The sequence below is a fragment of the Pygocentrus nattereri genome, chromosome 12 (assembly GCF_015220715.1).
Source record: "Pygocentrus nattereri isolate fPygNat1 chromosome 12, fPygNat1.pri, whole genome shotgun sequence".
In the NCBI taxonomy this organism is placed as follows: Eukaryota; Metazoa; Chordata; class Actinopteri; order Characiformes; family Serrasalmidae; genus Pygocentrus; species Pygocentrus nattereri.
The window spans coordinates 9,259,494-9,284,661 of record NC_051222.1 but is presented as its reverse complement, the minus strand read 5'-3'; the positions used below and the strand labels follow the sequence as shown (position 1 = coordinate 9,284,661).

At 41.5% G+C, this 25,168-nt stretch overlaps 1 protein-coding gene across 1 annotated transcript in view; it reads right to left on the bottom strand.

The window, feature by feature from the left end:
- Positions 1-24,712, bottom strand: part of myo15ab (myosin XVAb) — a 106,367-nt gene extending 81,655 nt beyond the window's left edge. Inside the window, exons 1-18 of the mRNA XM_037543776.1 lie at positions 24,659-24,712; positions 21,277-24,421; positions 19,618-21,219; positions 18,325-19,491; positions 17,600-17,898; positions 16,768-16,850; positions 16,581-16,644; positions 16,077-16,186; positions 14,654-14,728; positions 14,460-14,550; positions 13,077-13,082; positions 12,875-12,978; positions 10,365-10,428; positions 8,306-8,419; positions 6,635-6,796; positions 6,402-6,515; positions 1,768-1,826; positions 88-211 (exon numbers count right to left, since the gene is read on the bottom strand). Of these exons, the coding sequence (XP_037399673.1) occupies positions 88-211; positions 1,768-1,826; positions 6,402-6,515; positions 6,635-6,796; positions 8,306-8,419; positions 10,365-10,428; positions 12,875-12,978; positions 13,077-13,082; positions 14,460-14,550; positions 14,654-14,728; positions 16,077-16,186; positions 16,581-16,644; positions 16,768-16,850; positions 17,600-17,898; positions 18,325-19,491; positions 19,618-21,219; positions 21,277-24,382 (7,344 nt within the window). The 5' untranslated portion in view covers positions 24,383-24,421; positions 24,659-24,712. The remainder of the gene's footprint in view (positions 1-87; positions 212-1,767; positions 1,827-6,401; positions 6,516-6,634; positions 6,797-8,305; positions 8,420-10,364; positions 10,429-12,874; positions 12,979-13,076; positions 13,083-14,459; positions 14,551-14,653; positions 14,729-16,076; positions 16,187-16,580; positions 16,645-16,767; positions 16,851-17,599; positions 17,899-18,324; positions 19,492-19,617; positions 21,220-21,276; positions 24,422-24,658) is intronic.
- Positions 24,713-25,168: the final 456 nt, after the last annotated feature.

Here is a 25,168-nt window from a genome sequence, read left to right as displayed (position 1 = left end):
CCCTTTAATGTGTCCAAATGTTTGCATACGACTGTATATCTCTGTATGACAGTGTGAGTTTGCATGTGACTGTATGTGCTCATGTACCTCAAACCCATATATATCCAATATGGATATGGACAGGGCCTCATTCCTGGGGTAAACACGACCATTGATTCGCTCCGTTAGCCAACAAAAGAGCAAGGAATAGAGGATCTTGGCAACAGCATCTCTATGACAGGAGACAACAAAAAGGTCAATAAAAAGCCATTAACTAATACAGCTACTCATTATTAATGCATTAGGTCAAATCAATAGTGGTGGTGGTGCCTCGTGGATGTGTATCTTTGCGTGGCCGTATTTTGTTTTGAGTGTAGAGTGATGACACTCACTGTCTACTTGGAACTCTATTGGAGCTCCCTACCTCACAGCTCCACCCGGCTGGTGCACACTTAGGGACTGTAGCCCTTCTTTTTCCATTCATAACTGGTGTTAGCCATCCTCTAGCCCTTTGGTAGTGGACAGAGTAAAACCCCAGCAACAGCTGATGGTTGGTATGAATGTGTTAGCAGGGCTAAGCAGCCCCCCATTCAAAAAAGGCATCATAATAAAAATGTTTTTTTTTTGGTATCCACATTGATTTACTTGCTGTTAAAAATGCCTGATTATTTTAAGCTTCTGTGGGGATCGACAACAATAGTGCTACCAATAAGTTGTAATATGCAATCTGGCTAAGATGGGTCTGATTTAGTGCTGGGCAAATGTACTGTGTACTGCACTGTGAAGCTGAGAAATTCTATTTAAAAAGCTGTTGGACTCAAATATATTAATTAATACATATAATATCAATACAATAACACGATTTAACTGATTAAATGTAGTGACCTGCACAATAAGTCTGTTATCCACTAGGGGTAATAAATCTGCAATGGCCAGATTTGCCTTTCCACACCTTCAAGTCGGAACTCGTTGGGGTCAGGTTTTACAAACTGACTGGCCAAGACATCAAGACATGCTCAAATCCATTATAAAACATTGGATGTAATTTTGCTTAAACTGAGAGTCAAAATGTGAGCAATGTAGAAACTTTTAACTACAAGAAGCAAATATTTATTTGTATTCCACCACTGCAATAAGGCTATTTTCTATTAGTGCCTCTATGGGATTTGCAGCATTATGTAAGCAACCAAGCTTATGGTTGTGCTATAGATGACAGTTTAAACTTAATATTTTTTTTACTTTGTAACTGGCCATTTTACAGAGTTCTTCAGCAATGATTTGAACTTATATCTTGTCACATTCTGATTAAAAGAGCAATTTCACATATGACATTACTGTTCTGTTAGCTTTCTATAGGTATATAAGATAATACCACATGTCAACATTTAGACACTGAAGCCATCAGCTTGCAAGTCGGCTCATTTATTTGTTTCATTGCCATTAGATGGGAAAAATCTCTCAAATGTGAAGGCACAGTGAATTATCTATTGACAGCTGTTATTATTTGTTTAGGTCTCCCATCCAATATTATGACCAGCCATCACTATAACTATCACTACTATGTTAGTGCCACTGCTCTGCTGAGAGCAATCTATCACTCAAATGACATCAACAGCTGTCCTGTGGTCAGAAAGCGACCAATGACGAATGAGGTAGAAGGAAATAATGAACTGTAGCAACTGTGGCACAGTCTATAATTGTACACCTATATAGTGGACCTATAAGGTAGGTGGAGCTCATTCAGTGACCAGTGAGTGGTAGAAGTGGGTGGTGAATATATGCGCTAACCTGGCTTCCACAGCACTCTCTACGGTCAGAGGAGTGTATATTTTCTCTTTCATCGCCTCCTGTGTACGAATATATCAAGACCAAAAGATCAGCAGGCATTTAAATCAATCGATTTCAGAGTCAGTAACACAAAGCAGAAAAAATGAGCAAATCTTGGAAAATATAAAGATTTTTCAAATTATGTTATAGAAATACAATTAAAAACTAGAACAAGAGGTTGGTAAGAATCAAGGGTGGCATTTTTTATTTACATCTTAAGAAGGCAACCCAAACCCAGGCGTTGGGGATTGGCCTGGATTACATATCAGCCATGCACACACACAGAGCATGTGGAACTGATACAGGTTTAGGTGACAGTTGATTTAAACTGATAGAGGTGTAAACCTAAAACCTGTAGTCTCTGGATAGCCAAGCTTTATTTATTAAATGAGCAAGATGGTCAGCGTGACACATGCATGTGGGCATCCCACTGTTAGATATACAGGGAGATTACATCACCTTTCCTTTTATCAACACTCAATAAGCGTTTGGGAACTGAGGACACTGATTGTTGAAGCTTTGTAGGTGGAATTCTTTCCCATTCTTGTTTGAGGTACAACTTCAGTTGCTCAGCAGTCCGAGGGCTCCGTTGTCGTATTTTGTGCTTCATAATGCGCCACACATTTTCAATGTTGCTCCAAAACCTGTATGTACCTTTCAGCATTAATGGTGCCTTCACAGATGTGCAAGTTACCCCTGCCATGGGCACACCCCCACACCATCAGAGATGCTGGCTTTTGAACTTTGCGCTGATAACAATCCAGACAGTCCTCTTCCTCTTTGGCCTGGAGGAAACGACGTCCATGATTTCCAAAAACAATTTGAAATCTCGACTCGTTCCATTACAGAATGATGTTGGTTTTTAATGCAGTGCCGCCTGAGGGGTTGATGGTCACGGGCATTCAGTGTTGGTTTTCTGCCTTGCCGCTTACTTGCAGAGATTTCTCCAGATTCTCTGAATCTTTTGATGATATTATGGACTGTAGATGATGAAATCCCTAAATTCCTTGCAGTTGCACGTTGAGAAACGTTGTTCTTAAACTGTTGGACTATTTGCTCACGCAGTTGTTCACAAAGTGGTGAATTGCTTGTGAATGACTGATCCTTTCAGGGATGCTCCCTTTATACCCAATCATGACGCTCATCTGTTTCTAATTAACATTCACATGTGGAATGTTCCAAACAGGTGTTTTTTGAGCATTCCTCAACTTTCCCAGTCTTTTGTTGCCCCTGTCCCAACTTCAATGGAACGTGTTGCAGACATCAAATTTAAAATGAGTGAATATTTTCAAAAAACAATAAAGTTTATCCATTTGAACATTAAATATCTCGTCTTTGTAGTGTATTCAATTGAATATAGGTTGAAAAGGATTTGCAAATCATCGTATTCTGTTTTTATTTATGTTTTACACAACGTCCCAACTTCATTGGAATTGGGGTTGTATTTATTGAAAGAAAAGGTTATCTTGGTTCTCTGTAAAAAAAATGCCACACAATCAACAAATTGGCCAAATTTACTCGAAAATTTACTGTAGAGTTATTTAAGCTAGATACACCCAGCATGCTTACTGCTAGACTTGCTGAACCTTTTCAGCAATGAGGCTAAAAGGTCTCACACTATGGATTTATCAAAAGAAATTATGAAAATGTGTTATTGAAATATGACTGCCTGGAAAGGACTACAAAACCATTTCTGGTATTTTGGGACTCCAGTGAACCACAGTGAAAGCCATTATCTACAAATGGAGAAAGCGTAGAACAGTGGTGAATCTTCCCAGATGTGGCCAGCCTACCAGAACTCCTCTTAGAGCAGATTGAGAACTCATAAAGAATTCACAAAAGAACCCAGTGGAACATCTAACGAGCTGTAGGCCTCGCTCCCCTCAGATAAAGACAGTGTTCAGGACCTCACCATTAGAAAGAGAAAAACTGTTTCCATGGGAGAGCTGCAAGAGGAAAACCACTGCTTACCAAGAAAAGCATAAATGCTTGTCTCATATTTGCCAAAAGACACCATGATAATCCTCAAGTCTTCTGGAATAATGTGTGGACTGATGACACATAAGTGGAACTTGTTCCAAGACCAGTCCTATTACATCTGGTGTAAAACTAACACAGCGTTCCATAATAAGAACATCATAGTGACAGTGAAACATGGTGGTGGTAGTGTGATGGGAGGGGGATGCAGGTTGTTCTGAGGCATGGTGACGTGGATGCCTGGCATGAATTTATGATGCGTTCAAATAAAGCAGCTCTAATTTTTTCTTTTACATTTTCCATGTAGGCTATTAACAACTGTTCAATCAGAAGGCCTGTGCTGATGAAATGTATTTCCAATTTTTGTGGCTTAAACAAAGACAAAATTTGTGAAGAGAACCAAATACCAACTACACAAACAAATATTTGAGTATTCAAATTATTGGGAACAACTATCCAACTGGGGGGCTAAATAACTAAGCAGAAAAGTCACCAGATTTGGCTGCTTTAATGATGCTAGCTAGCTAAGTTAACAATTTGTACACTTATAGCATATAAGTGACTATAACAATAGTCCACTTATAGCATTTGTAGGGTTTATGCACCAAAAACAGTCATAAATTTCTTTATCTCTTAGAATTAAACAGGCTGTTCGGTCTTAAAGACTGATGTATGTAAATGCCCTCTGATTGGACTGACTGCTGTTCCATGTGAATGGGTGGAGCTAAACTGCCGTAGGTGGATTAAGTGAATCTCTGTAAATGTGCTGGTTTTCACCAAAACAGCTTAAAACAGGCCATTTTTGCAGCTTAGTTTCCAGCATCCGCCCATTTTCATAATATGGGTGAAATATAATATGAGGGATTTGGCAACAATATTTTCCCTACTGTACTTGCTATCAATACAGTCATTGCAGCAAAAACAGAAGACATGTGAATGTGTTGCTTCAAGCTATATCAATAACAGTGATGGCAATGGAGAGACACAAACAGATGTAATAATAAACATACAGTGCACTAAACTGACATGTTTTGACACAAGCCAAGTTGTGTGATACAGTATCTCATTATTTTAAATGAGATTTTTGTCAACATCCTTTCCGAACCCAGCAACAGCTGCTATGAAGGAACTTTGATCAGGCATAACGTTCTGACCGCCTCCTTGTTTCGCATTGTCCATTTTATCAGATTCACTTACTTAGTCCTGTTTCTCTGACACTTTGTTAGTCCCCGTTTACCCTGTTCTTCAGTAGTCAGGACCCCCATGGACCCTCACAGAGCAGGTACTATTTGGGTGTTGGATCAGCGCTGCAGTAACACTGATGGTAGTGTGTGTTGCTCTGGTACAAGTGGATCAGACACAACAGAGCTGCTGGAGGTTTTAAACACCACCCAAATAGTACCTGCTCTGTGAGGGTCCATGGGGGTCCTGACCACTGAAGAACAGGGTAAAAGTGGGTAACAAAGTATCAGAGAAACAGATGGACTACAGTCTGTAACTGTCGAACTACAAAGTGCAGCTATACAGTAAGTGGAGCTGATAAAATGGACAATGAGCGGAGAAACAAGGGGGTGGTCATAAAGTTACGCCTGACCGATGTATAATAACTTGTAAACGAACACACATTTCCATCCATTTAGATATTTCTACTTCTTCTCTAGTGAAAAGGATGCCAAGTGAATGTACTCACTTCTACAGTCATGAGTCATTGTTCTCAATTAGCTTAATGCTCCTCGAAGGATCTAATGAAGGGCTCATAATGACATAATGGACCTACTAAGCTTCTTATATGTATAATCAGACTTTAATGAAGTTAGACTTTCTTAATCCTCGAATGTCTTGGTTTGATATAATGATAAGAGTCCTGAGTGCCAACATTTCTCAGGCCTGTGAGCAATCCCTGATTGAGTTACAAAGGGTTCCACAACGCCAGGCCTGGGAGATTAAGCTTAGTTACTGGAACCCATCTGGATGAAAGCTGCAGAATCATTTATATATTTATAGCTTTCCAAATTCATCTTAATATTAGTTTACTTAATCCAGTATTCAAAAAAAGCATGAAGTTTGGAAATACAATACTATGCTAAAGTTGTAGGCACCTGAGAAATGTATATGTAAGAATCTATCAGGGCAGTAACATTATACAGTTATTATCATAGAAACTTGTCTATTAGACTTCAGGATGAATTCTACTTATACACACACACTCTCAAAGCAAATGTTCAGTTTGCTTTGAGAGTGTAAAAATATGAGCATGATAGCACACATGCTGGTTCATACATGCTAATAGCATTGTAGCTTTGGAGATGCCAAGCTCTTTACAAAGTCATAAATCATATAAATGCCTACAGTCTCTCAGAATCATGTGTAGAGTCAAGCAAATGAACATTTTCTCTTGAGAGTGTAAAAATGAAGCAAAAACAACTCTTCCAAGTCAGCTAATGTTACAGTGGTGAGTAAATGTAGCTTGATGAAGTCATAATTCTAAAAACAGGGAAAAAAAAAGATGACTAACTTGTACAGTTGTCGTTTTGTAGGTCAGATGTCTAAAACAATACGGGTTATTTTATCCTTTTCTTTTAAGGCATTTGATTAGCCCAACAGTACATAAACCATACCATGACTTTGAAGGTGATGGCTTTCTGCAGACCCTCGGGAGAAATCTGAAGCAGTTCGGCCACAACACGGATCTCCTGAGCACTCACTACCCCCGCTGTCTCCTGCACCTCAGTCTGAGAAAGAGAGACAGACACTCAATACAGTTTCTGAATAGTCAGGCTGGGTTTTCATTCAAACATACAAGCTTCGTTTGTGAATTTCATTTGGCAGTCTGGTTATGTACGTGTAATACCTCGAGTCTATGGAAGAAGACGTTGCCCAGGTGCAGTATGGACGACAGTACTCTGAAGACACTGCTCTGGTCTTCCGGGCTGAAGCACAGAATTTCCATGGCACTCTGTAACCGCCAGAAATCCTCCCCGTCATCCTTCCCCACAATCTGACAGTTTCCACCCTGATTGGGAGATGAAGTAAGGAAACATTAAATGCGATGAAAACAATGTTTCTGATTTGATTCTGCAGAATTTTAGGCACTTAATTAACCTACAGGGCACACACTCGTATCAGCATTTTAATCACAATCATCATTCTCCATTGCAACATCAATCTGTTTCACATACAAAGGGAAAAAACCGTTGAACATGTAGTCTGGGTACATGTTGGGTATATGCACACGTAGAATTTTCAGAATTCCTGTCACCCTTTCTTTTGAAAGTCCCTTATAGATTATCTCCTTATGTTCAAATGATAAACATACTATAGGTTTAGGATTTAAAGTTATATTTAGGGTTATATTAAATCTATAAATAAAGACATTGAATATATATTATTGAATTTGTCACATTCAATTTAATAGAATGGGTCTGAGTTGGTTAGTCAAGACATGTCTATGTTTTTCTTCATTAGTGTAGCACTGGAGCTAATGTTGCTAACAAACACTAGAAGTCAATAGTCACCGTGTAAATATGCCACCGAAACCTCAACCCACTTAAACAACTTGTCTGTGCGGTTTAGAGCACAACCGTTAAATTTTTACACATTTTCACTGTGTAGCTGAACGCTAAGGGCAAACATGTTAGACAACAAACGTGTTCAATTTCAACTCCCCTTTAGAATTCAACATATTACTACGTACATTTTTGATCAAACAAATCCAAAATTCATGAAGATATCAAAATTCTCCTTGCATTTATATTTTAAATGATGAGAAATCTGAGTAGGTTAAGGTCTCCTGAAAATAACAACATATGCCATGCATGGCTGTCCCATGTAAATAAATTATTAGCCAAGGCTTAGTGGGGTTAAAGTCTGCTTTTAAGACCTATTTAGGTCAATCTTGAGCAACATACAAGATGTTCAGCATTTACCGAACACGTACAGAACAGTGGACCCCTCAAAATAAAGGTATATACACTGACCGGCCACTTTATTAGGTTCACTTGCTTAACACAAATAGCTAATCAGCCAATCACATGGCCTCAACTCAATGCATGTAGGTGTGTAGAGGTGGTCAAGACAACTTGCTGAAGTGCAGACCGAGCATCAGAACGGGGAAGAAAGGGGTTTTAAGTGATTTTGAAAGTGGGGTGGTTGTTGGTGTCGAATGGTCCGAAAAATAGGAAATATCCAGTGAGCGGTCAGCTGTGTGGATGAAAATGCCTTGTTGATGTGAGAGGTCAGAGGAGAATGGGCAGACTGGTTCCAGATGATAGAAAGGCAACAGGAACTCAAATAACCAACCAAAACCTCTGAGGAACGTTTCCAACACCTTGCTGAAAGTAGGCCATGAAGAATTAAGGCAGTTCTGAAGGCAAAAGGGGGTCCGACCTTTTATTAGCAAGGTGTACCTAATAAAGTGGTGAGTGTATATACATTTAGTTCTAAACAATCTTGCAAAAATATCTAATTCTAGCTTTGATTAACAATAAGCTGCAGAACAGAGCAAGATGTTAGTGTAGCTTACCTGGTTCAGATAGTAATAGGTTTCAGCTTCTTGTAGGTAGAAGGCTCGTCTCTGATGAATGGGGAGTCCAGCCAACATCTCATAAAAGATGTGGTAGTTCCTCTCATTTTTGGCCTACGCGCACACACACACACACACACACACACACACAGCAACTGTTAGCCTTAGCCTCAGCTAAAACAGTGAGTGAATGCCTGAGACCACTAGTCAAAATGCTTCTATTTTTCATTACAGATTACAGTACTATGTATAGGACAGAGAGTACCCTTCATTTGTTTAATTTACACTAAAAACAGACATCAAGTACAACCCCATTTCCAAAAAAGCAAAATGCAATGATGTGCAAATCATTAAAACTCTATATTTCATTGACAATGGTACAAAGGCAACATATCAAATGTTGAAACTGAGAAATTGTATTGTTTTCTGAAAAAAATATGCCCATTCTTAATTTAATGCCAACAACATAATCCAAAAAAGTTGGGAAGCGGAGCAACAAAAGGCTAGTAAAGTTGTTTAATGCTAATAAAAAAAAAAAAAACACCTGGTGGTTGATTGACAACAGGTCAGTAACAAGATTGGGTCTTCCAGAATTAAGGGTGAGGAGGGGTTCACCACTCTGTGAAAAACTGAAAGCAAATAGTGTAAAAATTCAAGAATAACGTTTCTCAACATAAAATAGCAAAGAACTTTTGCTTTTCATCATCTACGGTACATAATATCATTAAAAGATTCAGAGAATCTGAATAAATCTCTGTATGCAAGGGACAAGGCCAAAAGACAGTATTTGCTGGCCGTGATCTTTGGGCCCTCAGGCAGCACTGCATTAGAAACAGACATGATTCTGTAGTGGAAATCACTGCATGGGCTCAGAAACTCTTCTGAAAACCACTTTCTGTGAAAACTGTTCATCACTGCATCCACGAATGCAGGTTAAAACTCTAAAATGCAAAGAAGAAACCTATTAATAGAAATATATAAACACGATCCAGAAACACTGCTGCCTTCTCTGGGCCCGAGCTCATTTGCAGTGGACTGAGGGGAAGTGGAGAAGTGTCCTGTGGTCTGACTTTCTAATTCTTTTCGGAAATCAAGGCTATTGTGACTATGATTTTATCGGTTGTCTTTGTTGTATTTTCCTTTAAAATATGGTTTACATGATTTGCACTATTGCATCCTATTTTTATATTCTGCACAGCATCCCAACTTTTTTGGAAATGGGGTTGTACACATTACTCATATTTCAGGAGATGTTTCTGAGAAGATACAAGATAACCCATATGTTTAAGGAAGGTGGAGAGTCAAAGGAAACAAAGTTAAGGAAACAGGAAAATCACGCTCCAGTCTTGCTTCAGATGGGAAAAAATCCACAAGTGTTTTTGTCATCCTTCCACTGTGAGAAGATAACTCAAAGCTATGGGTCTGAAAGGAAATATAGCTGTCAAGAAGCCTCACTGAGAAATGAAAAAGGATAAAAAAGAAGAACAATATGCAATTTTGCAAACAAAGAAGCTGCTAGTTCTCCCAAAATAATAGACTAACCACTCCAGAGTCTAGACCTCAACATCTCTGAATGTGTTTGGGATCATTTGGTTTGTGAAAAGGAGAAAATACAAGCAACTTTGGAGGTACAGAAAATATTCCCGGCAAATTTCTTTGTGTATTTGAAAAACTTAGTATTAAATTTGAAAAGACTGCAAATTAGAAGCAAAGTGGTGTCACAATTGATTTCAGCATTTTGGTCCCCACTATGTGTCTGCTGGACAAGCAATATACTACATATTGTTTGTCTACGGTCTAATGCAGTGGACACCAACCCTGCTCCGAGAGATGTATCTTCCAGAAGAGAGAGCACTTATAAACCTGATGGAACCCATCTGATCCAGATCTTGAGATCTGGGCTAAAGATTTGGCCTAAAGCTGAATTCTGCAGGATTGTGTGGCTCTCCAGGAGCAGGGATGGTGACCCCTGGTCTAATGGTTACTTCTACACTGATTACCTGCCATTACAGTTCACAGTTCAAAGGATTAAAATAAAGTAGTGGTTACGACAACAGACCTGAAAAACTATCCTGGACTTCTCCAGTAGATACTGCGAGGTTATGGCACCGCTTATCACTCCCCTTTAACACAACAAGAACAAAAACAAACAACATGTGCAGTGTTCAGTAACATGTTAGAGCCCCAGCCACACAAATACACACAGTCTCTGTGTCTGTATTACTTAACTGACCTCAGTACTCTACTTTCACACCGGGTCAGGAGGAAACACACAGATCCAGTTCCCCTCCACAAGTCTATCACTTCCATCTCTAACAGTCAGTATTGCAGTCTGTGAGCAAGTGTGTTCCAGCATTCAGCTTACACTGTAGAGGTGCTGGCCCAGTTTCTATGTGATCCTTATGAACGTTAGTGGTCTGGTCATTGGTGGTCTGGGCGCAAGTTGAATTTACAAATTTTCCACTTACCCAAAATAGCAAGGTAATCTATAAAAAAAGTAATATGTATATAGGAAATTTGGTTTGTATTATGTAATTGACTGACAGTAGTGCTAGAAAGCTCGAAAACCCTTTCAAATTCTCAGTATTTCTACAGAAGCCTGCCTTAAATCTGATCATATCTTCATCTAAATCATATTAAGGCATGGGATTGTAGAGGCTCCTAATGGTGTCCTGCAATAATCCATCCCATGCAGCTTTTATTCTCACATAGTTCCTCCAGATTTTGCAGTTGCGTGGAATGTTGATAGCACCTCCAATAGCATCCCACACATTTTCAATCAGGGAAAGGTCTGGCAATGCAGCTGGCCATGGCATAGTATCTGTGTCTTCTAAGCAAGCTCTTGAGATGGCAGTGGGATGTGGATGAGCACTGTCCTGTTGGAGTAGTGCACTGGAGTGTGCATTCATAAAAGGCAGGGCCATTGGTTGTAGGACCTCATTAACGTTGGGCTGTCAAAGTGCCTGTAATGAAGACCAAAGGTGATCTGGCATTGTACAAAATTGCACCCCACACCACAAGACCAGGCCTTCTTGGACGTGTAACACTTAACAACAAATCGCTCATCTTGGCACTGACCACGGTGCCTCCACACATATTCGTTGGCCATCTCCACCAAGACAAAAGCAGGACTCATCGCTGGAAATGATTCAGAGTCACTCCATGAAACCATTGCAGTCTTTGGCAGTCGTGCATGTAGTCATGCATCACGCAGCTGTCTGCCAATGGTGCTGGCACTAGATGGAGGATAACTTATGGAAGGCATCACTGCTTACTGAATGTCCGGAATCGTCGCTGTCGGGTCACTCTGCGCATGTCGGACAATCTGTTGGTTCGGGTACGTCTCCCAGAACCTTCATGTCGCTGGTGTGGCCTTCTTCTCGCCACCAACAGCGTGTCGTGGTAATGTCTGCAAGACCGGTATGGTGCATAATATGCCAATAAGATCTTCCCGCTTCCCGGAGCCCTTCGATGCGACCCCTCTCTAACTCTTCCAACTGCTCAAATTGCTTTCGAACTCTTCTCCGTGGCAGACTTTGCTTACAAAGGATGCTACATACAACAGTAGGAATCAAACAATGAGAGGACCTTATATAGTCAGTCAGGTACAGCAATAAGGCCCTTCCTAGCTTATGTCACATGCACGGCTGAGCATGAAACTTGAATCATTTGCATGTCTCACGATGTCAAACCTACACACCAAGTTTCATTCCTTTCGGTTGATTTGTTCTCGGTGAAACTGAGTGTAGGTAAAGAGAGCCCAATTTTTCAAACACTAATTGAATGAAGTGTTCCAGTATTAAATGTTTATTGTGAATGTGTATGTGAACTTCTTGAAATATTAGTTTGGTAGAGGACATAATAAGAGTCAGGAGGTCCAATCTATTCGATGATAGGTGTGAGTGTGGGAGATTTAGAAAGACTTGAGTCTTCACCATCAATTTCTGGTCTTTACACATATTTCTGAGCACACACCATCTCTCGGTCAAAGGAGAATTCAGAGGATCACATAAAAACAGATGTTCAGGCTGGAAGAAGTTACAAAACAATTTCTGTCTTTGGACAAATTCACTGTCAGGCAGTCTCCAAATAGAAAAATTTCAACACCACTGTCACTCTCTCCAGGAATGGTCATCCAGCAAAAATCCCTCCAAAAGCAAGGCACATAATATTCTGGGAGATCGCAAAGAGCCCCCAGAGTAATATCTAAGGACCTGCAGACCTCAGTTACAGTGGCTAATGTTAGTGTTCATGAATCCACCATCAGGCAAACACTGAACATAAGTAATCTGTATGGATTGATATCAAGGAGGAAGCCCTTGCTGTCTAAGAAGAACTGCTGCATGTACACATTTTCCTAAAGAAGGGCAAAAACAGAAGCCTGAATGTAAAACAACGTTGTGTGAAAACCAAACACTGTATTCCAACTGATGGTCAACAGAAGGTGGGACTTGCAGAAAGACAAAAACCTAAACAAACCAGTCAGCTCAACCAAAAAAATTGGTGAAGCAGCGGACATTTCTACAGGGGGAATCTGACGTGGTGAGATTAACTAGAAGAATCACTCACTCCTCCAGAAAAATCTCCACAAACTTCCCAAAGCGACTGGAGTTGTCGTTCCGCACTGTTTTGGCATTCCCAAATGATTCCAGCAGAGGTGTTGCTTCTAGTATCTGGAGGAAACATTTTAATTAGTCCCAATTTAAAAGAGCATGACCATGCACTGCCCCAACACACAAAATACTGAATGTTAAAACACTGTATATCTCACCTCAATCTGTGTGCAAAGCAAGATGGAAAAAAGAGGAGTATGTTAGTTTTAGTCATAGTAAAGAGAAATAACAAAATATCTTCAAAATAAAAAGCCAAACAAACATCCACAAGCACCAGAAATGAAAGCATCTTGTGTAGAGTTGATCAAATTTGGGGACAGTTGGTACAGGATGTGTGGGTACCTTTCTATGCTTGTGCATCTTTGTTCTATAAATTTGTACAATACATGAAAATGTTGTACGTAATGCATTCCATATACTAGAATCAATATTATATTTTCTTTATTATATATTTTCACCATAAATCTTATGTGCAAAGGAACAGTATGTTGGTTCAACACTTAGAATCAAATAACAGATTTGGTGTGAAATGCTCCGTTCTACAGAAGCTAACCAAGTCAAAATTATTCATAGTGTTTGTGATAGGAACTAGACGTCTGAAGAGTTTAATGCCTCTAAAAGCTCCTCACAAAAAGTTATTAAATGAAATGGTTATAAATACATTGCCTGATGCCGGAGACACTTCTTTAGGATAGTTTTGAACTAAGGTCTTGGCCCAAACTGTACATGCAAGGGTTCTAAGGCAAAATAATATATGAAGAGTATAGAAAAGCATGTGCTTTTTCAATATTCTCTGCTGTTTTCCCATCGTCAACATTACATAAAAACTGGTTTTGGATAGAAAATGATATTAAACAATTGTATTATATTTCCGTTGTAGACATCTGAGTTGGTGCATTGGGCTACATTCACATTACCAGGTTGTAGTGGATCTGATTTTTTGCCCTAATATGACTCAGATCTGATGTTTTCAGGGCTGTGTGGACGCCAATGAGATTTTTTCAAATCCCACCTGAGCCACTTTGGAATGTGGTCCTAGATTGGATATGTATCCAGTTTGTGGCCATGTGACCTTAATGTGAAGCTCAGATTGGAATTCATGTGCTTTTTTTTTTCCACTGCGCATGCGCCATCATTCAGTGTTACCATGGCAGCAGCGCCAAACAGACGTTAAAGCCTGTAAACGGTGGAAAAACAGCTCATCTCACCTTTTCTCCTTCTTCTGGCTCTAATAATGAAGCTGACAGCTGATCAGAGTTAATGATCTTCTCGTGAAGCTCGTGAAGCTCGTTCTGCTCGTTAGTTTGTGCTGATGATGCAGTGATTCATTCATGGGATGTTACTGAGTATGATGTGCGCATGAGGGTCATTTCAGGACGCTGGTTCGTTCACATTAATAACAGATTTGAGTCACTTAACTAAACGGGTGTGAACCATCGCGTCAGAGAGATCGGATTTGACTATAAAATCAGCCTGTAATAAAATTAGGCCTGTACTATGAACGCAGCCCTGGTGGAATTCCTCTAATGTCCTCAAAGTACCTGTTGTGTTACATTTCTCTTATGATGAATGGCAGTGAGGTATCTCAGGACCAGCTTCGTTGCCTCTGTCTTACCGGACCCACTCTCACCACTGAAACACAAAAACAACACTTTAGAGTCATGGAATGTGCCCATTCCTGTACACCACACACGAGTCATGCATATGCACACATAAGCCCACGCGTCAAGCTAACCTGACTATGATGCACTGGTTCCGTTTGATGTCCATCATCGTTGTGTAGGCCATGTTGGCAATTGCAAAAAGGTGACTTTACAGTAAAGTAAACAAATCAGAAGTATGATTGTTAGGCTTCAGGTCTTACACGGGATTTCAAAATTTCAGCATAATTCAGTTGTGAGGGTGAAGCTGGGATGTAGTTGAGATGTAAACAGAGACGTTCAGAGTGGTTTGGTGTGAAATGCTCTATTCTAGAGAAACTTATCAAGTCAGAATTGTTCACAGTGGTGGTGATAGGAACCAGACGTCCACCTCTAAAAGCTCCCTCATGGAAAGTTATTGCATGAAATTCTTATGAATATGCAGCCTGGTGTCCGAGACTATATGCAGATAGCTACGCAGGTTTTCTTTTAACTGGTAGAATTTCCCTTTGAGTTCAGTCAATGAATGAGAAAAATGAAAAGACATATTTTGTACATTTTCTAAGTGTACATAATTAACATAATCTGTACTGACAACACACTTGTTCATTTCAACGCACTATCAGTGTATTATTTGCTTAATTTAACATATTTTTCTAATATTAAACTCAGCAAATAACTTGGCAAAGCAACTTGGGTCTAAATATAGCAGGAAAAATGCCCATTAAATTACTTATTTTTACTTAGAAAATCAACAAAATGTGATTTGACTGAGGGTGTTGGTATATAACTGTATATAACTCTTCATATCGCTGTCAACCGAAATGCTTGTATCTCCACTTTTGTCATTTTTTTTTTTTTTTTTTTGTAATTTAAATAATTTAATGATGAACAGAACAGAACAGAAACAGTCCAAAATTACTCTGAAAAAATCTTATTACATAAACTTCCATTACAAATGACATTTTTGGAGATACAGTGTTTCGTTCCGACAGTGACGATCTACTGTTATTTAAGTAGCTGCGTCAAACAAATGTAATTAACAAATCCATCAGGTATTGTTTCTGAGCATTTCATGGGGTTACCCTATCCTGGGCCAACACACATGCAGAATCTCTCATGTTACGTGATTTAATACACTTGATATGTGTCCTTCTGGTAAGCATGTGTCCAGAGAGCAAGTTTGAGAAATTTGAGACAGTCACTGTCTCTCTTTCTTTCTCAGAACATAAGTACACTTGACCTCACTCGATTAATCCTTAAATTGACTTGTTCATACCTTCTGCATACTCTGCAATAATGCAGTGACCTACCCTACCTAGTGCATGGAATACTAGTTCCACAGTAGGTGGACAGTTTTTAGTGGCATTTTTGGGGCAGACAAAGCTGTGTAATTACATGTACCACCAAAGAAACTGTAAGTGTGGACTGACTGTGCTGATATGTGTGTGACTGCTATGTGTTATGCGTTGAATAGCAACGCTGCACTCTGAATTGTGATTTCACACTTAAACTTACGGTGGATTCTCCCCTAAGCCATGACCCTCGTATTGGAGGACCATATCAGTGCCATAGATGTTGAACAACTTGTATGGATTCACTGACACCAGGATACTGCCGATATATGTCTGATCAAAAAAGGAAAAAGAGAGAGAAAAAGATCACAAAGTAAAGAAAAGAATGTGTTAAATGTGCTCAGAGCAGTTGGTGAGGTAAGATATTGTTTAATTAATACTATAGTAACACTGACATACTTGTACTTTACTAATATATAAAGAAATTCATAAAATTGATAGTAGCTTGAAATTGGTACATTAAAATGTATATTCCTTATAATAAAATTGCTGTTTTACCATGATCAGTTTTTTATATTCATTTTCCTGTTTACTATTTTGTTTTCATTTTTGTACCTGTACCTCTCCAGTTTCTATTGATGTACCCTTTTGTTTCATATATTTTATGTAGGCTGTGTAAGTGAATGTTTAACAATAAAGTCATGCATAATAATAATAAACTGCTTACGTAGATAAGCTCCTGGTCAAAGCGAGTCTTCAGGTTAATTAAAACAGCAGCCTCTGTCAGATCTCTGAGGGGAAGGAAGAGACAGTGATCCATTCACAATGTCATTTAATTTAACCAATATTTGCTACAGAGCATGTATCTCCTCATTTTGTACGCATTTGTGGGCATGTATGTGTGTATTTCTTACTCCAACTGTGTCATGTCCTCAATTCCATCTCCTTCTCTTTTCTCCCTGTATCTCATAGTGGGGAGACTCCTTATAGAATACATCTGTTCACAGAACAGGAATTAGAAATCTTAACATCTATAATTGCAAATATATAAAAGGTATGCAATTCTGATATTTCACTTTAGTGATAAGAAATTACATGTTTCAGTCTTCCTAAAAGTAATCTGACCAGCCCTAATTCAAGTATTCTGTCATTTTAATGTGTTGCCTAGTGAATTAGGTCAGTGGGTGACCTCACTGGTTAGCGCTGAATTAAGTAGAGATGCTACCAGTGTCAGCATTGTAACGTGAGCATGGTTATAATCTGCCTTGTAAATCTCATCTGACATCCGATGTAGCCACAGGCTCTGCAGCTGAACCCTGATGGAGATAGTTAAGCTTGGTCAGGCCTATTGTGCAGGCTCTAACCCACACAGGCTCTGGCAAGTGCATTACTGTCAACATTCAAGTAAGTTATACCAGACTTAAATTAATTAAACCCATTCCTTATCTATAAATCCTTCTAACATAAAGGGCACTACATGGCACTTAAGCAAAAGCATGTATTCATCACGTAATTACTTGTTTGAACTCATTACAGTTACAAAACTAGTTTGTAACCCTGCTAAGCTCAAAACCTAGATGTCAAATGTCTGGGAAAATGTTTGTCAAAGGTTTATGAGATGCTGAGAAGTTGGCCTGGCTCTAAATATTTATGAGAAAATTTAAGCTTAAAACAGTTTTGAGACTTGGGGAAAAAAGAAGGGAGTGTACTACAGCTATCAAAATAAGACTAAGTAAGGTGATTTACCTTGTCATACCACTGGCCACTGGGCTCCCCTTCCCGATCTGGTACCCAGTGTACCTCTGCCTCCCTGGACCCCAGACCAATGGGTGGAGGAGTAAGGTGGTCCATCATGTTCTCGTCACGGTACATAGACCACTTGATAAGATTCTGGACTGTTCCATGAGGCAGGACCTTCTCTGCAGCCCACATATCTTCTGCTGTTTGTCCCTCCCTGGCATTTTGGGCCCAGTGCTCCTCTGGGCCTTTCCTGTGTGGGGACACCACTGCGTATCTGCCATCTGGCCCAATAATCAGTCCAGAGGCTGTAATAGTGGAAAGTCCTGAAGGTAACTGGTAAGAGGCCTTTTTCAGCTCAGCTTTCTTCAGGGCTTCCAACAGCTCAGGTGAGGATGGAACCTCAAAACCTTGTCTGAGGACTGACCCATCTGGCAAACGATAAGTAGCATTTTTGAGATTTCTGTTTAAAAGGGCTTCTGACAGATTTGGACTGGTTATATACCTACGAGGATCTGCCGATATAATCGAACCATCAGGTAGCTGGTACGTGGCTTTACGAACGCTTTGATTCTGCAGGGCATTTGCAATGTTTGGACTGGATGGCTGATACATAGCACTTGGGGAAATAATTGATCCATCTGGAAGCCTATAAGAAGCACTTCTGAGATCTGCATTTTGGAGGGCACTGGCGAGATTTGGTGGGCGTACTGGATCAGCACTGATTACTGAACCATCAGGTAGCCTGTAGGTGGCCTTTCTGATATCTGCATTTTGGAGGGCTCTGGCAAGATTTGGTGGGCGTACAGGATCAGCACTGATTACTGAGCCATCAGGAAGCCTGTAGGTAGCATTTCTAATATCTATATTTTGGAGGGCACTGGAGAGATTAGGGGAGCGTATTGGATCAGCACTGATTACTGAGCCATCAGGTAACCTGTAGGTAGCACTTCTAATATCTACATTTTGGAGGGCACTGGAGAGATTTGGGGGGCGTACTGGATCAGCACTGATTACTGAGCCATCAGGTAGCCTGTAGGTAGCTTTTCTAACATCTACATTTTGAAGGGCACTGGAGAGATTTGGGGGCCGCACTGGATCAGCACTGATTAGTGAGCCATCAGGTAGTCTGTAGGTAGCCCTTCTAATATCTACATTTTGGAGGGCACTGGTCAGAACTGGGGAGCGTACTGGATCAGCACTGATTACTGAGCCATCAGGTAGCCTGTAGGTAGCATTTCTAATATCTACATTTTGAAGGGCACTGGTCAGAACTGGGGAGCGTACTGGATCAGCACTGATTATTGAACCATCTGGAAGCCTATAGGCAGCAGTGCGAAGGGATGGATTCTGAAGTGCATTTGTTAAATTAGGAGAGGTGGATTTATAAGGTACCTGTGTAGATATAATAGACCCATCAGGCAGTCTGTAACTTGCATTTCGCATTTGTGGATTCTGAATTGCCTCTGTTAAATTCGGAGAGCTAGGTTTTGACTGTGTATAAATTATCGAGCCATCAGGCAATCTATAGGATGCATTTCTCATGTTTGGATTTTGAAGTGCATCAGATAAATGTGGAGAAGTTGGCTGCAGCTGTTGCTCAGCAAATATAACTGTCCCATCAGGTAGCCTATAAGATGCATTTCGAACACTCTCATTCCTAAGTGCACGTGACAAGTTGGGAGACACTGGCTGCTGCTGACCTGCCATAATAACTGACCCATCTGGGAGTCTGTAGGAAGCGTTTCTCATATTTGGATTCTGCAAGGCATTTGGAAGGTTTGGAGACATGGACTGTTGTGGTTGGCCATCCATTCCTATTAAGGTCCCATCAGAAAGTCTGTATGAAGCATTTCTTACCTGTTGATTCTGTAATGCATTTGAAAGCATTGGAGAGGTGGCTGGATGTACCACTTGATTCCCATGTACCAGTGTGCCATCTGGCAGACGGTAAGTGGAACCACGGACTTGAGGGTTATGCAATGCATCTGACAGAATAGGTGACTTCCTGGGGTCCTGGCTGTAACCAGCCATGGGTGCATAGGGGTAGCTGCTCCTTTGATGAACCAGTTGGGTTTGGTAAGATGCTTTGCGGATTTGTTGGTTTTGTAAAGCATTTGAAAGAACTGGTGACCCTTTTGGACCATAGCCAGGAGGATATCTTGATCCTCTCCGACGTAAATGTGTTCGGTAAGAAGCATTTCGGACGTTGGGGTTTTGAAGAGCATTAGTGAGGAGAGGTCCAGGGCCTGGATCCTCTATGTAATCATATTCTGTCATGACAGGTGAATAGGGAGAAGGAGGCATATTCATGGGTGACTTGTATGAGGCATTACGGAGGTAAGGATTCTGGATAGCATTAGACAGCATAGGAGATACAGGTTGGCCTGAACTTTGTTCAAAAGCCTCCATTTCAGGAGCATATGGTGACATGGGAGGTAGTAATGGTGAGGCAAATGAGGCACTATGGAGGCTGGAATTTTCCAAAGCATTTGATAAGAGTGGGGAGGCTGGTTGGCCAGGAAATTCTGCCACTTCCGGCGCATATGGAGAGCCTGGCCTTTGCAAGGGTGATGTGTACGAGGCTCCACGGACCTGAGGATTTTGCAAGGCATTTGATAAAAGTGGAGATGGCACCTGCCCTAGATTCTGCTGTACTAGATTCATTTCTGGGGCGTATGTTGCTGGTCCTGGTTGCAGCACTGAGGCATAGGAAGCATCACGTAAGGCTTGGTATTGCAAGGCATTTGATAAATGTGGTGATGATGGTTGTCCAGGAAACTGTTCTATACTTGTGACATCAGAAGAATATGATTGCATGGGCTGCTGGATTGGTGAAGTGTAGGCATTGTGTATATTTTGATTTTGGAAAGGACTTGTGAGCATAGGAGATTGAGGCACACTTATCATTTGATTAGTTTCCACAGGGATTGGTTCTACTCCAACAGGGTAGGCAGATGCAAACGGTGCAGCAGGGATTTGTGAATTCTGCAAAGCACCTGAAAGGAGAGGGGAGGGTGGTGCACGAGGGGAAAGAGTGCGCACTGGTAATGGTGAGCCATGTTTGATGGAAGGGTGGGGAGAAGTCGGTCTAGAGAAATGCCTAACAGAAGGTTGCGGTGATGGAGGGCCCATGCGTTTTAGGGAAGGCTGTGGTGAATGAGGTGCCTGCCTCAAGGACTGCCTGGCAATCAAAGGACGCCCACGTCCAACAGGTCTTTGGGGGTCCCTTGTATGGCCTCCAGGTCCTGGGGGAATGAAACGCCTCTGCTCCCTCATGGCTGTCCCAGGATATTGGCCTGAGAGCTGTGGGGATGAAGTGAAGTCCTGAGGCATGATTGACCTGTTGCTGCGTATGGAGGATCTGAAAGGAGGTACGTTTTGTGTTGGAGCACCTGGGCGAGTCATTCGACCAGGAGAGGGCTTTACAGCTCCCATAGGAATGTTTGGACGGCCTATTCCCCGTAGGCGCCCACCAGGTGATCCAAGAGGCAGTGGATCCCTCATTAGACGGGTCGACCTCCGGGAGAGAGTGGGAGAAGGTGTTCTGCGTCTGCCTGGAGAAGGAGAAGGAGGCAGCACAGATTCTGGTTCAATTGCAAAACTTCTTCTTGAAGGTGCAGGTGATGCTCTGTGAGCTGCAAATGGGGATTGTGGTCTACCAGGATCCCTGTGTGGAATGCTGCCCAGTGGATGCATGCTCATCTGTGGAGAGGGTGGAGGACTCATTCGCCTAGGAGGAGATGGTGAAGGTTGAAGCTTCCTTGCACCAAATGGTCGTTGAGCAATTGATGGGGAGGCAGGTGGGCTGGGTCTCCTCACTGATGCATGGGGGGAAAGTGGGGGGCTCCGCCTGCGGATGGAACCACGGGGGGAACCAGGTGGGCTAGCGCGATGAGAGGGGGCTCGTGGGGCTATTTGGCGGGTCACAGGCTTAGGGGATGCTGTGGCCTCTATAAATGATGCTTCAGGTTGGAAACGTCTGGAAAATGTTGGAGAGGCAGGGGGGCTTACTCTTCTACGTCCAAGAGGAGAAGAAGGGGGTTGAACATGACTAACTGGAGATGGCATCCCTCTGCTTAGTGTTGGAGATGGAGGCACTCCCCTGGCTCCAAAATGACGAATGGAGGGCTGTGGGGAAGGGCTGCGTCTCACAGGGAGTGCACCAGAAGTATGCATGGAGAGATGTGGAGAGGTGTGAGGGCTTTGTCGTCGTATGGGTACAGGAGAATGCCCCACATTCATTATTGGCTCTCTAAATCCTCCTGGTGATCCTACAGGGGATATGGGACCTGGTACTGCCATAGGAGACATGGGACCTGGTGCTACCATAGGGGACATGGGACCTGGTGTTACCATAGTAGACATGGGGCCTGGTACTGCCATAGGGTACATGAGTCCTGGTGCTGCCATATGGGACATTGGACCTGGTACTGCCATAGGGGACATCGGACCGGGTGATGCCATAGGGGACAGAGGCTTTTGTACAGGAGAACCCACCATCCCCATGGACCTCCTGCTTGGTGTAGGAGATGGAGGAAAAGCACTGTCTTGGGCCATTGGTGACATAGGGGAAGAAATAGGGCTCACCAATCTCTGAGGACTGTTAGCATGCTTAATTAACATTGCAGTTGGTGTGGGGATCTGAGGAACCATTGGTTGAAACATATCTTGTGGATGCAGTGCCGGAGGAAAACCATCGACCATATGAGCTCCAGGGATGAATGGTTCATTTTCATATTGAATCTCTGACATCTCTTCAAAATCATATTGTGGTGGTGGTGGTGGAAGCTCAACATCTATCTTCTCTTTACCAAAAAGCTTAACTTGAGGCCTTGGAACTCTGAACATTTCTCCTTGAAGTACCACTGGTTCCATGGGGATGTCACCAAACTCCACACCATACAATGCATCAACTTCCTCACCATCCATAACATCATGCACAGCATAACTATACGGTTCGTATGTGTTATAAGAAGACTCAAGATATGGAGAAATCCCTGATTCACTGTAATTAACCTGGTAGTCTTGTAGATGTGGATCATTATAATTTCCATAAGGATCCATATATAGATCACTTGGTCCAACATCACCATATGGATCATCGTAGAAACCCTGAGGATCATCATAATAATCAAACTGACCCTGGTCATAGGACTCCATTTCATTTCCATAAGTTTCATAACCATTCTCTATCAGATACTGGCCCTCATCATAGTATTCCATGCCATTGTTGTAATATGGGTCCAACAACTGTTGTTCGGCATAGTATTCCATCTCGTCTGGGTAGTAGCCCACCTGATTTTGAGCAGAATATGGGTTATAGTAGCCCATACCATCATCATAATACTCTGCTCCATTCTGCATGCCCATCTGTGTGTCATAGTATCCATCTTCTAGATCATAATAGCCTTGATCCTGAGACGGTGCATCATAATAGTCAGCTGTCTCTTCATACTGACTGTAGTGCTGTGGCAGTATTTGTGCATGTCCCTGCAGAGAAGCATACTGGTCCTCATATCTGTTTAGGTGTCTACTCATTGACTGTCTGTTGAATGCACCTCTTCCTACTCTACCCTGGTTATTGTAGTCAAATCCATCAAAATCTTGTTCATATCCATAGTTGTCATACCCCCGAGGACCTCGCATGCTTGTCTGCCGACTACCCCCGGGAAATCTTTTGTTGCTTGACCGTCCCCAGGGGTCATGATCCCTACCAAGTGATCTCTGTTTCCTTTTAGTTGAGAGGAACTTCTTAGTGAGCCAGTTTGTTGCCCCTGCAATTTTACCCATTAATGCACTCCGGTATTTAAAATTAGACTCCCCATCTGCATTCTTTTTCCCAAAAAGTCCTTTGAAAAACCCGGTTTTCTTCTCTGCTGGTTTGTTACCACCAATTCTAAGGAGCATGTAGGTCGGCTTATTTCCTGATTTTTCCTTTTCTTTCTCTTTCTTTCTTTTCTTACTGGCTTTGAAACGCATGAGCAGTCTGGGGGCATTTTTCAAAACTGATTTTCTCCTCTTTTTTTTGGCGAGACGACTCTTTCTTCTGCCAAGTCCAAGAAAGAGTCTAGATGTGCTTTTAAGCCGCTTCTTCGAGTTCTTTTTCCTCCTAAATCCGGAGAAACGCATGAAGAGTCTGGAAGTGTTTTTTAACCCTCTTTTCTTCTTCTTCTCCTCTGGTGGTGGCTCAGGTGGAGGCTCATCCTTCTTTTTTGCTTTCTTCTTCTTTCCATCTTCTTCTGGTTTAGATTTGGATTTGTGTGCATCTTTTGATTTCTTCTTTGCTTTCCTGTCTTCTTCTTCACTTTCATCTTCTTCCTCTTCATCTTCCTCGTCTTCCTCATCTTCTTCATCATCCTCATCTGATTCAGCATATTTGGATTTGGACTTTCCCTTTGCTGCTTTGCTTTTAGCGTCAGTCTTTCCACGACCACGCTTACGAGCATCTCTATCTGATTCTTCGTCCTCTTCTTCATCACTTAACTCTTCATCATCCTCTATAGGCTCTGCGTCTGAACCCTCTTCTGACTCACTGACCACTTTTGCTCCCTTCCCTTTATCCTTTCCTTTCTTTCCATCATCTTTTCCTTTCCCTTTGGGAGGCTCTTCTTTTCCCTTCTTCTTGTCATCTTTTCCTCCCTTCTTGTCATCTTTACCTCCCTTTTTATCATCTTTAGCCCCTTTTTTGTCATCTTTGCCCTTTTTTTCTTCCTCTTTGCCCTTAGTTTTTTCTGGCTCTGGTTTCCCTCCTTTTTTGGCCGCTGACTTTGAGTCCTTTTTGCCTGGCATTTTGTCCTTGTCCTAGGACCATGCTATTTTGCCGCCTCTCTGACAGTCAGAAACAGAATATCAGAAATTCTGCACAACTTCTGTCTACAGCAAATTAATTCTAACATGTGAAATTAAGCAATGATTTAAAGACAAAAATGCAAAAGTACTTAATCACCTCAACAACATTTTACAGTTCCTACAGCATTTTTGTTCTTCGAGAAACTATAACTTGCCTGGTTACATGAATAATAATAAACAAACTCTTACACATTGACTGCACCACACTTCACTTACCTTAAGGTGTGCTCTCACTCTTTAGGGTGGAGTGATATGCACTGTCTGTACTGTGACTGTGTAAATCTCTGTTCTCATGGCTCCACTCCTCAGCACACCAAAAAGAGTCCTGCAGGTAGAGTTCCTCCGCTGAGGACAGCGTCTCTGTTCCTCCAATCATCCACACGCTCCCTCTTGTACTTTCTACTTTCCAGAGATCGAGGCTTCTCTGCAAAGAACAGAAACATGAAATGACTAACAAGTAAACCTTAGTATGACTTCTTGCTTGGTTAGACCTCTCATGAGTGAAGGGCTGCGAAGGCTTGAGTTTCTGTATGAATGAGAGGATTTGTGTCAGTGTTTTAGTGCTGTTCCAGTGCTGAAGAAGGAGCCTTAATTTGTCAGCTCTACTTGCCTTGATGTAACTTTAGCTCGAGTCTCATTCCAACATGAATAATGTAGGCATGGAGGCCTGTTACTGCACACACACACACACACACACACACACAATTAGAGACAGGGGCAAAGGGG